Here is a 12,663-nt window from a genome sequence, read left to right as displayed (position 1 = left end):
GAAATTATTTCATCATAAAGTGTACTCCAATAATCTTTAGTTCCTTCTTAGAAGAATTTTTTTTTTACAGTGCAGTACTCTCAAGGACAAATTTAGCATTGCATCACTTGCTCAACAATGGATCATCTGCAGTGAATGGGTGCCGTCAGAATGAGTGTCCAAACAGCTGATAAAAACATTTTGCTTCATAAGATGTTAACTGATGGACTGGAGTGGTGTGGATTATTGTGATGTTTTGATCAGCTGTTTTTGGACTCATTCTGACGGCACCCATTCACTGCAGAGGATCCATTGGTGAGCAAATGATGTAATGCTACATTTTTCCAAATCTGTTCTGATGAAGACGCAAGCTCATATACGCCTTGGATGGCCTGAGGATGAGTACATTAAGCAAATTTTCATTTTTCAAGGTTCAGTCATAGTCTCACCTGTAAATATTCTGTTGACGGTTAGTGGTCTGTCTCCATTAATGGAGCCTTTTCCTCCCTCAAGACTGAATCCAACTCCACCTGCGTTCTTCTCCAGCTCGATTGTCACAACTTCACCTCCATCGTCCCCTAAGAGTTATTTTTTGAATCAAAAATCATATAGAATGAATGTACACATATTTTGCATATTTCTATTTGTGCACCATTTGGATTAGATTCATTTTCTAAATGACATTTGAGTAATAATTATTAACAGTGCATCCAGATACATCATAAAACCCAAAGAAACTATTAAATGACTAAATCCATAATGGCAGCACTAGACATTTGGCTTTAATTATGAAGCATTGTGAAAAAATAATATTCCATCCAAGTTATCTACAACTGTAAAATTTCTCTGCAATTTCTACCAACGCTGTGTAAGAACAACTGATGTGTTGGATATGGATAGAATTAGTACATTACTGAAACATGAATTCATCTCCTCGGTGAAAACTACTCCAGTTCAAATAGGGCTTTTTATTTGACTTTAGTCCTACAGTTTTTTATTACACAACATGTAGCTCTTGTAACATTCCTGTATTCTTTTTGTGCCCTATTAAACGTTGACATTAAACATTAATGCCATCGCTGTGCTGACGTCAGTGATGATGGCCCACCTGTGACGCTGCTGCAGCTGGACTCATCAGTGTTAACGTCTCCCTTCCCTTCTTCATCTTTGTTCTTGGACACCACTATCACCGCCTGCTTCATGGTGCGGGCCTGCCTGAGAATCGCTGTGGCATCGCTGTGTGTGATGTTTTTTAGTGTTTGGCCGTTAATGGACAGCACCTCATCTCCTCTTTCAATAGTGCCCTCCTGAGCAGCCAGACCACTGGGAAACACCTTGTGAACCTGAAGGTACATGATATATACAGTATATACAGTGAATAAAGTGAACAATTCTTTTGCTAGCATTAACTGTATACATTTTGCATTTACAGCTACAGTGGAAACTGGAAATTTGTAACTGTATCCTAAAAGTTTAGGGTCAGAATGACTTTTTATTTTTTTTCTAGAAAGAAGCCTTTATGCTCACCAAGGCTGCATTTATTTGGTCAAAAATACAGTAAAGTCAGTAAGATTTTGAAAATATTATTACACTTTCAAAAAAAAAAAAAAGTTTCTATTTTAAAATATTTTAAAATGTAATTTATTCCTGTGATTAAAGCTGAATTTTCAGCAGCTTTACTTCAGTCACATGATCCTTCAGAAATCATTCTAATATGCTGATTTGCTGCTTTTGTAACATTTTAATGCATTCTTGCTGAATAAAAGTATTATTTAAAAAAAAAAAAAGTACTGACCCCAAAGGTTTCAATTATAGCATGTAAATAAAAAGTGTCATAATTTACTCATCCTCATTTCTTTCACTTGTTTTTTTCTTGTACAAGATTGTAAGAAAACACAATGTCAAAATTTTTATTTTTCATACAATAAAAGTGCATGATGATATTCACTGCCAAACTCAAAAAAGGACCTCAGAAGTAGTCTACTGTGACATACGATTCTAGCTAAGAAACAGACCAAAATCCTCCCTTAGATTTCACATTTCATGTGCAGAAATAAATGTGAAAGCAAAGGGATCGATTATTGCCAGTGACATCAAATCATTTTTAATTGAGTGCACGCATGAATGAGATTTAGAAAGATTTAAAGCTTGGACATTCTACCCAAGATCTTAATTTGTGTTTCAGGGAAGCAAGAAAATAATACTGATCTACGCGTGTGCAGATGATGACAAAATTGAAGCGGCTGTGTCTCCTGTTGACAGGTGAAGTAGATGAGCTGTGGTGTGTGGTTTATGGAGATACAGAGACGTCACTCACTGTAGTTGCTTTGTTCTCCAGATCAATACCGCCAGCAATGCTGAAACCCAAGCCAGCGCCTTCTTCTTTATGTAGAATCACAACATGGATGTCTTCCAGTTGCTAATGGACATTAAAAAAAAACAAATCAGCCTTATTCTGTGGTTTAAAAATACTTTGTATCTGTGGCTGTATACTGTAAGCAGAATTGCATTTAGCATAGCAGTTATTCTGGAACATGCTTTGTAAAGAAGAGCTGCCTCATTAATGATTTGGTGGGCTGTATCCTGTTCCCACTCTATTACATCATGCAGTTTTGAGAGAAATATAGAGATATTGCCTTCCCTAGTGTTAATTAGCACATAAGATCTCATTAATAATTATCTTAAAATCACATGAGCATTTTAAGACCTGGCACTGTCTTAAAAAGGTGACACTTGTCTAAACATGATTCATTTGATTGTAAATATAAATTTGTAACCGAAGTGTCCTCAAGTACAAAGCCTGATTTCAAAGCACACATATTGAATTTGTTTTGGGACCTCAGCCAAAAAGGCCAGAAATGCATCCAAAATTGTGATTTTATGAAGAAATTGCTTCAATGAGTATCTTTTTACATCTCTCCAATCCATGCTTTAGTATGAATCTGAAATTTTAGAATGGTTATAAGCTATGAGGTCAGCCTCAATGCTTCACCCATGGCCTTATGCATATGGTTTTATAATATTGCTTATTCAAACATATTTTACATAAACTGTTTTTATGTATTCTTTTTAAGCATACTCTATATTATTTGTAAGAACTACCAAAGTAATTTGATCATTAAACAAACTTTTATTTAGCTGGTTCTAACATTTCTTTCCATCTATGTTCTGAATTTATTTATAAATACAAAAATTATATTGAGGGACTTGAAAGCCTTATGCTAGTTGTTAGAGTTAAAAATATCCTGTGGCATGATTTGCTAAACTCCACACCACAGGACCATATAAAATGATCTATAGAAAAATCAAAAAAGATTCTTTGATTCATTGAGTCAATAATGCAACCCTGCTAACTACACAAATATAGCTGACCACTCATCTTTGATAGATTTTACAGTTGTTTCCTTATTTATATAACCAAATGTAAAGTTGGCATGCCCTCAAGAAAGTTCTGCAAAATATTGACACTTCCTCTTTTTCAGCATTTTGCTTCTACAGCACAAAGCACATTATGTCTAAGGACATGTAAACAGTGGATATCACTTAATTAAAATGAAGCAATATAGACAGCTTTGTTTAACTGCAGACAGAAAATGTGGCAGAGGAATAATGACCAAGGAAACGGTCATAAATGCAAAACAGTGCAGCAAAATGCACCCAAGAGGGACATTGCAACACTGCTGTGATCAGGAAGTCACACTCTTGACCAAGAGATGCATGTTTTATTATATATTTTCAACTCTGCTAGCAAATGAGCTTCAAAATGTACTGTAGCAGCACACACAAAAAAAGCTCACTGACCTTTAAGAGGACTTATAAAGAACCGATTGTTCTTCTGTCACACCTCTCATACATATTCAGGTTTGCGAAGCAGGATATGAAAGTAATCAATGCCAGACAATAGCCAACAGCGTGTACTTTGTTGTATCAAACCAGAGCATAACCCACCCTTAGCGTGTCTTCATCCAGGTCCTTGACTTCCTGGATCATCTGCTGAATCTCCTCTGGTGGAAGGGCTGAGAGCATGGATTGGGCACAGACATCTGAGGCTGAAGTGAGCGGTCGTTCAGGTTTCCATTCTTCTTTCTCGCACTCCTCCCCTCTCTCGATGGTACGCTCTCTCAGTTTAGCCAAGCTGTAGACCATATATAATAAGTTAGCTTGATTGAAGGTACCACCACTGCTCCTGAAGGACGACCATTCTGCAGAGTTCAGCTCCAACCTTAATCAAACACACCTGAACCAGCTAACCAAGCTGTAACTTAAGTCTGTAGGAAAGTATCCCTGCCCTGACCATTGGTTCCCAACCACGTTCCTGCCCCTTGAACGTTGCACATTTTGAACATCTCCTTTGTCTGACACACCCATTTCAAGTCTTGGAGTCTCGACTAATGAGCTGATGACCTGAATCGGTTGTAATTCATTAAGGAGACATACAAAACATGCAGTGTTGGGGGGGGGACAGTGGGGACCACTGCCTCTGCAGCCCTTCAACCTCATTTTGGCACACTGCCAAGACAAGGTTGGTTTCTAGAGCAGGGGTGTCCAATCCTGCTCCTGGATGTCTGACGTCCTGCAGAATGTAACTCCAACTTGTTCCAACACACCTGCATGAAGGTTTCTAGTAAAGGATCCAAATACCTTGATTAGCTTTGTCAGGTGTGTTTAATTATGGATGAAGCGAAACTCTGCAAAACAGTGGCAGGACTGGACAACTTGGGCCTGGGACACACTAAACCGTTTTTAAAACTGGTGGAGACCACAGACTTAAAGACAGTTTCAACCAAAGTTTAACATTATAATCCTCCGAATGCGCACACTTTGCCAAGCCTTGAATTGTGACAAGCCTCGAAACGGTTTCTAATCGAGTTAGCCTTTTTAGAACTACAAGCTAATTTTATGTTTCACTTGCACACGTTGTGGTCAATTTACTTACATCTCACCACATTTATCTTTAGACAACTTTAGCTCAAACATGCATGACAGGAAAGAGTTTTTTTCTAACAGTGATAAGAACTAGTATGAGAACTTGACATCTTGAAACAAGACATTAGCATGAAATGGCCTGTTCTTTGTGACTAACTCAAAAGAGCTGCATTTCCGTTTCTTGTTTTATTTAAAACAGATTCCCGAATGATTCAAACCTCTGCAATGCCTTTATCGTGCAGCCAGTTCTTAACATGAAAGAAGCTGACATTGTTGGCTTCAGTCCCTGCAAGTGATCTTATCCCGTACCTTCAGCCAACACAACACAGAGTGTAATTATACCCCAAATGCTTTCATCTTCCAAGTGCATTTGACCTACAACATTTTCAGAGATAATATGCTTGGATAAGTTGCATACCTTACAGAGAAACCCTTTTCACTGTTTTCTAGTGGCGTTGAAGGTGGGGGGTTTTCTTCAGGAGAGTCTGCCTCTATTTGGTCATGAAGAGAGGATCCTGGTGGGGCGCTCCAAGGGTTCCCAATCCGAATGCAAGGGGACTGCGGCAGGGATTGCATGGACCGCATCAAAGCATTGGACACTTGGTTGCTGAAGGACAAGATGATGCCTAGGCTCTCCCCGTCCAAGCCGCTTGAGTTGGGGGCATCTGAAGAGGGACTGAGGGGTAGACTCCGGGTCCTCAAGCTCACTCCATGAGTTCCTGCACCTTCCGTTTTTTCTGCAGGACCCTCCTTCGAGCTACTCGATCTCCTCGGGACATGGCTTGAATGGGACAAATCGTCTTGAGAAGGTAAAGGTTCTTGCTCAGTCTCTGTAGCAGGTGGAAGCTCTTTTGTGGAGTCAAGAGCAGGTTCCTCAGCAGGGATCGGCTTACAGGGCTCTGAATCCTGAGAAGTTGATTGTTTTTCTTCCTCTGCAGGATGGGGCTCTGAAATTATATCTGAACCTAGGGAAACTGGTTGCTGCTTTTCTTCGGTTGGAGGCTGGATGGTGGCTGAAATTGTTGGTGTAGACTGGCAGTCATCAGTATTGTGTAAGTTGCTTGTGGTAACTTTAGTTCTCCCTGCACTGCTGTAGTCTGCAGATGATGTTTTAGCAGTCTTCTCCACTGGAGGAAGTGATGCAGTTGGGGCCACTCGCCTGCTTGGCCTTTCGGATCCATCGGCACTAGAGAAAGTCTCAAACGAGCTGATCTTCTGCCTGATTGACAAATTGGCTCCCGATGAAGCGGACCTCAGACTAATCCCAAAGGTCCTGCCAGTATCTTGACTCCTGTTATCCGGATGCTTCAAAGCTTCTGTTATCGGTTTCCCAGACTTAATGTTCTTAATGCTCTGACGTGCCCATGCAGGCTTTGGAGCCACTGGGGGGGCTTTTTTGACATTGGGAGATTGCTCAGATTTGGAGTCTGAGGCGGTGTTTGTGGTTTCAGAGGCAGTGCCGTTAACCTCACTATCTCCATTAAGGTCACTCATGGTTTTGTAGCAGTATGGCTGGTTCTCCGGGCTGTCAGTCAGCTTTACCCAGGGGTCAAGTGGTTGATCTGTACTGACCTCCAAATGAGCCTGACGTATCAGACCAACCCGCTTACTTGGACTACACACTTTAGATGGGGATTCTAGACCTGTAACATAACAGTGTTCACATCCTTTTAATTTCCTTTTAATGAGCTGTCGAATAGAGAAGTGCAAAGTGAGAACTAACTCACATGCTGCCTCACATCCAATATTTGTCACAATTGTTTTATTTCCGTTCAAATATAGAACATCTATAATATGAATGTTAAAACAAAAATAAAAAAATTTTGGTTTTCTTTTTAAAAAACCTTGCTATACAGGAACTTACTGTTATCAGATGAACCAGGAAATGAAAAGTCTCAGCATACATGTTTTGAACTTACTCCGAATAATATAAAGTAAATATCTAAATCGAAGTTATGCAACCTACATGACATGTTTTTATTTTTGTTATTTAACAAATCAGTAGTAGGTGTATTTCAGGTTAACATACCTCTGTGCTGTCTGTCCCCTCTGTGTGTTGAGTCTCTGTTAGTCTCAGAGATACAGGCAGATGCTTTAGTTCCGACTTTTGCGCATTCAACCACTTCCTGTCACAAAAACAGGAAATGGTTGGCTGAGTTTGAGTCTTACAAAGTTTTCGTAAAGGTGTAGAAATGCATCCGGCATCATTTCGTCATGCATCACGGTTGCGTACAGAAACCCAGGCATATTCATACACTAGAGCCATGCCTCATGCCAAACACTCAAGCATTTCAATGCCTGAATCACACATATGACAAAAAGATTGTGCAAATAAATGTTTCAAACAATTGTCATCAAACACTGACATTAACATGTCCAGAAAGAGGTAGCATGAATTTCTACGTACATTCTTAAACAGAAGCCTTGAGATCTTTCTCAAAGCCCTGTATAGACTGCAGAAAAACTAGATGCATGTGGAGAGACAATAAAACAATGCATGAGGCAATAAAAGATAAAAAAGATTTCTGTGTAAAATGAATGTCTATTTAAGCTTAAATGTATATATAGATATTAGTATAAAGAAAATACATTTGTGAATATATATACAGGTGCATGTTTTAGATCAGTCCCCATTTTTCAAGTTTTTCATAACTGAATAGTTCATTTCAATATGATCCTATGGTGTGACAAATTATGGTGTGAAAATTGTAGTCTGACCAGCTGAATACCTCGTTTCATCTGGTTGACCCCCTGTTATGTTACACTTTTGTTTATAGAATAAATTAAACCAAATGAATCAAGTAATGCATTTCTACAATGACACTGATAACCGAATGTTATTTTTATTTTTGTATATTTCTATATTTAAAAATAGATACTGCCAATTTTGAAACATTTCTGTTTTTCATAGATCATAATGAGGACAGTCACCCTGTTGAACAATTTCCTCATTTTATCGGAAATGGCTTAAAATACAATTTGGACACACAATGTTATGTTTATATATAATTTTCTATTTGCTTTCCAGTCAGATTAATTCAAAGAATCCAGTCAAACAATATGAGAAAAAAAAAAAAATTAATGCCATTTTTTTTTTTTTTTTTTGTCTTTGAGAACTCTTACAGCTGCTTACTTGCCCATTGATGGTGCAAGATGTTCTCATGCATAACCCGTAAACAATTTGCCAATAAGGCAAGGGTTGCAGTTAAGCCAATCATGTCTTGAACTACTAAGCTACCATTTATGGGCAATGCATCAGTCTTACAGTGAAAACCGCCTACTTGTATACAGTCTCTTTGACATAGAGGAAAAATGCAGTAGTATGATATGCAATACAATATGTAGATTTAAACCTGTATATAATTAATTTACTTGGCATAACCTCACTGACATATGTATTGCTGTGAAAACCTACATAAGGAAAAAAATAAATAAATAAACATTTTAATTGAGACAAAAAACAAACAACAACAACATAAAAAAAACCCCTGAATATTCTTTGTTTAATAAAAAATAGTGCATTCCATAAATGCGACCAGTCCTACCTGGCAGTTGCTTTGAGAAAGCAGCAGGTCTTCCTCTTTCACTGGTGAACCTCGGCTAGAACCGCTTGAATCAGTCAGCACTTCCTGACTGCTGTCTTCCTGTCGTCTGCAGTACCTCCGTGGCTGGTTTGTTGCTCCTTGCGTAGAGCTCCTCACCACACCTGCATGCACATCTAATGTTTGTTGTCCAGTGAAATTCATTGGACATTTATAGGAAATGTTATAGTCATCATCATTGAACGAGGCTGGAGACAGTGTGTAATTAAGTGAAGTTTCACTTTTGGTTGTTAAAGAGACATCCATGCTCTGGACTCTGGAGATGAGCTGTGGCTCGAGGAAGGATTGAGTGGTGGCACTGGCGGGTATACCGCGCTGGTTGTAGGCTCCCTCACTGCATGATCGGATCATGGGTTTCTGTGCTCGTCTACAGGTCTGCTGACTCTTGCTCCGGTCCAGACATTGGATACACTTCTGTCTGCTGGGAGAACAGGCGTCGGATCTCCTCAGACCTGAGATCAGATAAAGACATGTCTAAACCAACTACTGATCTACTTCACAGTAGAAATAATCATGGACAAGTTCATTTTGTACAAATAGTAAACAAGACACTAAGCAGACATGGCACATCTGAGCCCTTGATTCAAGTCCAGGATTCCACACTTTTTGACCTATGAATTTCCATGAGTTCATAATTAATAAATTAATTGAAATAATAATAATTATAATTTATTCAGGTTTCCATTTAGTACCAATCCTTTTAATTAATAGATTTAAATTATTATTATTATTATTATTATTATTATACAAACAAATTGATAATTAACTCATGATTGCGCAGTTTATTTGTACTCTACACAAACACTTACAAATTACAATATCTAACAGAGTAGTATAATATTTTTTATATTTTTTATGACTAATATTAGTAATTATTAATAGTAAATGTCTATACACACACACACACACATTTACACACATACAAACATTGATATATTTGACATTGCTATATTTTTTTTATAATTTATATTTTTTATAATATTTTTATAATTACAGAGTTAAAATTGTTTCTACGCCATTTTTTTCCAATGTACTGATAGATTAAGGATAAATTGATGCATTTAGTTTATACCTGTACAACAAGTTTAGAAAATAATGCTTTCTTGAACCAGTGTAATAGATTTAAGTTCCTGTGTTAGATTATATTATATATATATATATATATATATATATATATATATATATATATATATATATATATATATATATATATATATATATATATATATATATAATATTATTATTGTTTATATATATTTTTTATTGTTAAACAATTTTATTGTTTATAATAGTTTCATCTTTTTTAATATATAATATATTATTGTTTATATATTTTTTTATTGTTAAACAATTGTATTGTTTATAATAGTTTCATCTTTTTTAATATATAATATATTATTGTTTATATATTTTATATTGTTAAACAATTTTATTGTTTATAATAGTTTCATCTTTTTTAGTCCAAGTCATGAGTCTCAAGTTCCCACTTCTAAGTTAAGCATAGCTTTATAACTAAAACAGTGTTCAGCTTGGCCTGTTTCACACATGACTGTAAGCAGCATTTTTTCCCCAGTAAATCTGACTAAATCCAAACACAACCACCCAATGCTAAGATGCATTACCATTTGGATGCAACTGTGGTCCTCATAAAATTAATCAGATTTACTGAAAATGTTGATCCACTCCCGGCTGCATTAATAAAAGAAGTACTCAGTGACCCAAAATCACTTGACTTGCAGCATACAGTAGAGCTACAGTTACAGTTGCAATTACGCTGCAACATTACTTAAAAACTGCAGATGCAGGATGTGTGAAACAGGCCTTGGAAATGACTGTCACAAGTTGATTAAAGAGCAAACAAAAGATCAATAACTCACTGCTGTTACATCCGTCCATACTCCACTGACTCCTGTCTCTCCTCAGTCTGCTGTGCTCCACCGCCTGGGCAATGGCCTCGTTCAGCTGCTGCTCAGAAACCTTCAAACACATGCAATTTGTAGCATTTATGTTTTAACACTCTCTGACAACTTAGAGCTATGAAGGCAAAAGTGAGTGTTGACTGATCACAGCCACAGTGAAGTGTAGATTGTTCTAGCACAGCTTTTGTTAGTGTGACTTAATAAATCTGGCCTGTGATGTTCTCTTATATGTCTGAAAGGAAAGCAGACCTACTTTTGGGTCAGGGTGTCGACTGATGATGATCTGAACCGGTCCCGGGCTGCACTGACTCAGAACCGTGTACACATCGTTCAGCGTCATGTTGCAAACCACCGTGTCATTGATCTCCATGATCTCATCACCACATCTGATAAACATTCACTTATACGACTTACTAACATCCCAGCAACTGCACACATTATTACAACAATTCACAGCACTGCAGTTTGGTTACTTGTTAAAACCGTCTTGAAACCACAAATAAAAGAATGTTGCCATTTATATCACGATGTGCAGTTTATATAGGCCTATTATGGTTACCAAAAATGACCAGCTTCAACTGTTACATTTTCAGCTTAATACATCTTAATTTTAAAGTAAAACATTTTGGAAGCTTGCCTGCCTAAAAGTAGCCTCACAACATCAATTTAACTAGTTTTTGCTTTAATAAAACCAGAGCACATTACTTTGTTGAAATGAGCTAATCCAACATTCTTGAACATAATTTCATTACGTCCAATCCATTTATATTGTAACATTTCAGTTAACTAAATCATTTTTGTTGACCTAACTAACTGGGCAGTGGATCTGTAGTTCCCAGCATGAAAAAAATGGTGTAGAAACAATTTTCACTCAGTAATTGTAAATTTCACAGAAAGAAGCGGCAAGTAACATTGAATTAAACATGGAGTTTTGAAGTAGAAAGACTGAAATAGTATTTTATAAAACATATTTTATATAACTAAATTGAGATTATTAAGATTATTCAAACTTTGTGAATGGAGAAAATAGTTTGAAAGGGTGCATAGAAATTTATGTAAATTACATATGAGAACATAATAATATTTAAATATAATATTTTTGTTACTTACAGGTAGGTGGATTTATTTTCTCCATGAATCATATACTGTAGAACAGGGGAGCCAAAGTTGGTCCTGGAGAGCCACAGTCCTGCAGAGTTTTGCTCCAACCCTAATCAAACACCTGAACCAGCTAACCAGGTTTTTACCAATGATGGAGCAAAGCTCTTCAGGACTGTGGCTCTGTAGGGCCGACATTGGCCACCCTTGCTGTAGACTATGGCCATTTAAATAAAGACTGGCTAAGTAAAAAAAATTTACAAAAGCCAACACTAGCATCTCATATGATCTTTGTCTTTTATATTGATGTATCACACCTTAATCGTCCGTCCATGTGGGCCACTGATCCTGGTGACAGCGTGTGAATGTAGATTCCCGGGCAGCCGCCAGCAGAAGGTACACAGCACAGGCCTATACCTAAACCTACACCAAACTCTGAGCAAAAGCAGAAAAGACACGACACATTTTTACATTTCCTTCTCAGATATTTGTAGGCATCATAATCTATTACAATAACATATGATTTTAGCAGGGCTGTAACCACCAAGTTATTAGAAATGGCCAAACTGTCCCCTCCAATATGTAATATTTGACCAAAAAAAAGTCACATTTTTAGGCTGACCTGCCTCAGCACTCGTCAACGTCAAAATGACACTTGATAATGAGCTTCAGTGAAAGAGTGCGAGGTAAGATTTTTAAAAATATTTCTAAACATGAAATATTTGACCTTTTTTTTTTACAATAAAAATGTCAAATGACAGAGAAATATCCAGTGACGCAAACTGTTCTTTTACTCTTCTTTTTTCTTTTTCTTTATTCCCCTAAATCCATTTAAATCCTTAAAGACCATTACCAAGGGGACTGGTCTTTATTTATGTTTTACACCCCAAAACATTGTTTACGATCTTGAATTTTAGAGATGCCATTTGAAAGCTGTTTATTAAGTAGTCTTGAAACTTCAGAATTTAACACACAAGGGACTATTTTTATACTGCTTTTATGGTTTTTGTCCTTTTGAAGTTTGACAGTACAATTCACAAATGTTTTTTTTATCTGTTTCGAAACGTACATCTCCACCGTAAGAGAAAATCAAACAACATGATGACAGGACTTTCATTAATGGGTGAACTATCACTTTA

At 37.0% G+C, this 12,663-nt stretch overlaps 1 protein-coding gene across 4 annotated transcripts in view; it reads right to left on the bottom strand.

Moving 5' to 3' along the window:
* LOC109101250 (pro-interleukin-16-like) overlaps nt 1-12,663 on the bottom strand; it is a 31,053-nt gene that overhangs the window by 1,353 nt on the left and 17,037 nt on the right. For 2 of the 4 annotated variants that reach the window (XM_042759478.1, XM_042759480.1), the window contains 11 exons: nt 11,842-11,959; nt 10,680-10,812; nt 10,385-10,484; nt 8,451-8,959; nt 7,313-7,369; nt 6,935-7,031; nt 5,324-6,548; nt 3,928-4,114; nt 2,297-2,398; nt 1,088-1,322; nt 429-557 (listed from right to left, as the gene is read on the bottom strand). In XM_042759478.1, the coding sequence (XP_042615412.1) occupies nt 429-557; nt 1,088-1,322; nt 2,297-2,398; nt 3,928-4,114; nt 5,324-6,548; nt 6,935-7,031; nt 7,313-7,369; nt 8,451-8,959; nt 10,385-10,484; nt 10,680-10,812; nt 11,842-11,959 (2,892 nt within the window). The remainder of the gene's footprint in view (nt 1-428; nt 558-1,087; nt 1,323-2,296; nt 2,399-3,927; nt 4,115-5,323; nt 6,549-6,934; nt 7,032-7,312; nt 7,370-8,450; nt 8,960-10,384; nt 10,485-10,679; nt 10,813-11,841; nt 11,960-12,663) is intronic. The other 2 variants (XM_042759481.1, XM_042759479.1) reach the window with 2 other exon arrangements.

Source organism: Cyprinus carpio, chromosome A7, assembly GCF_018340385.1.
Source record: "Cyprinus carpio isolate SPL01 chromosome A7, ASM1834038v1, whole genome shotgun sequence".
In the NCBI taxonomy this organism is placed as follows: Eukaryota; Metazoa; Chordata; class Actinopteri; order Cypriniformes; family Cyprinidae; genus Cyprinus; species Cyprinus carpio.
The sequence above is the reverse complement of the archived record's forward strand: the minus strand, read 5'-3'. Positions and strand labels throughout refer to the sequence as shown.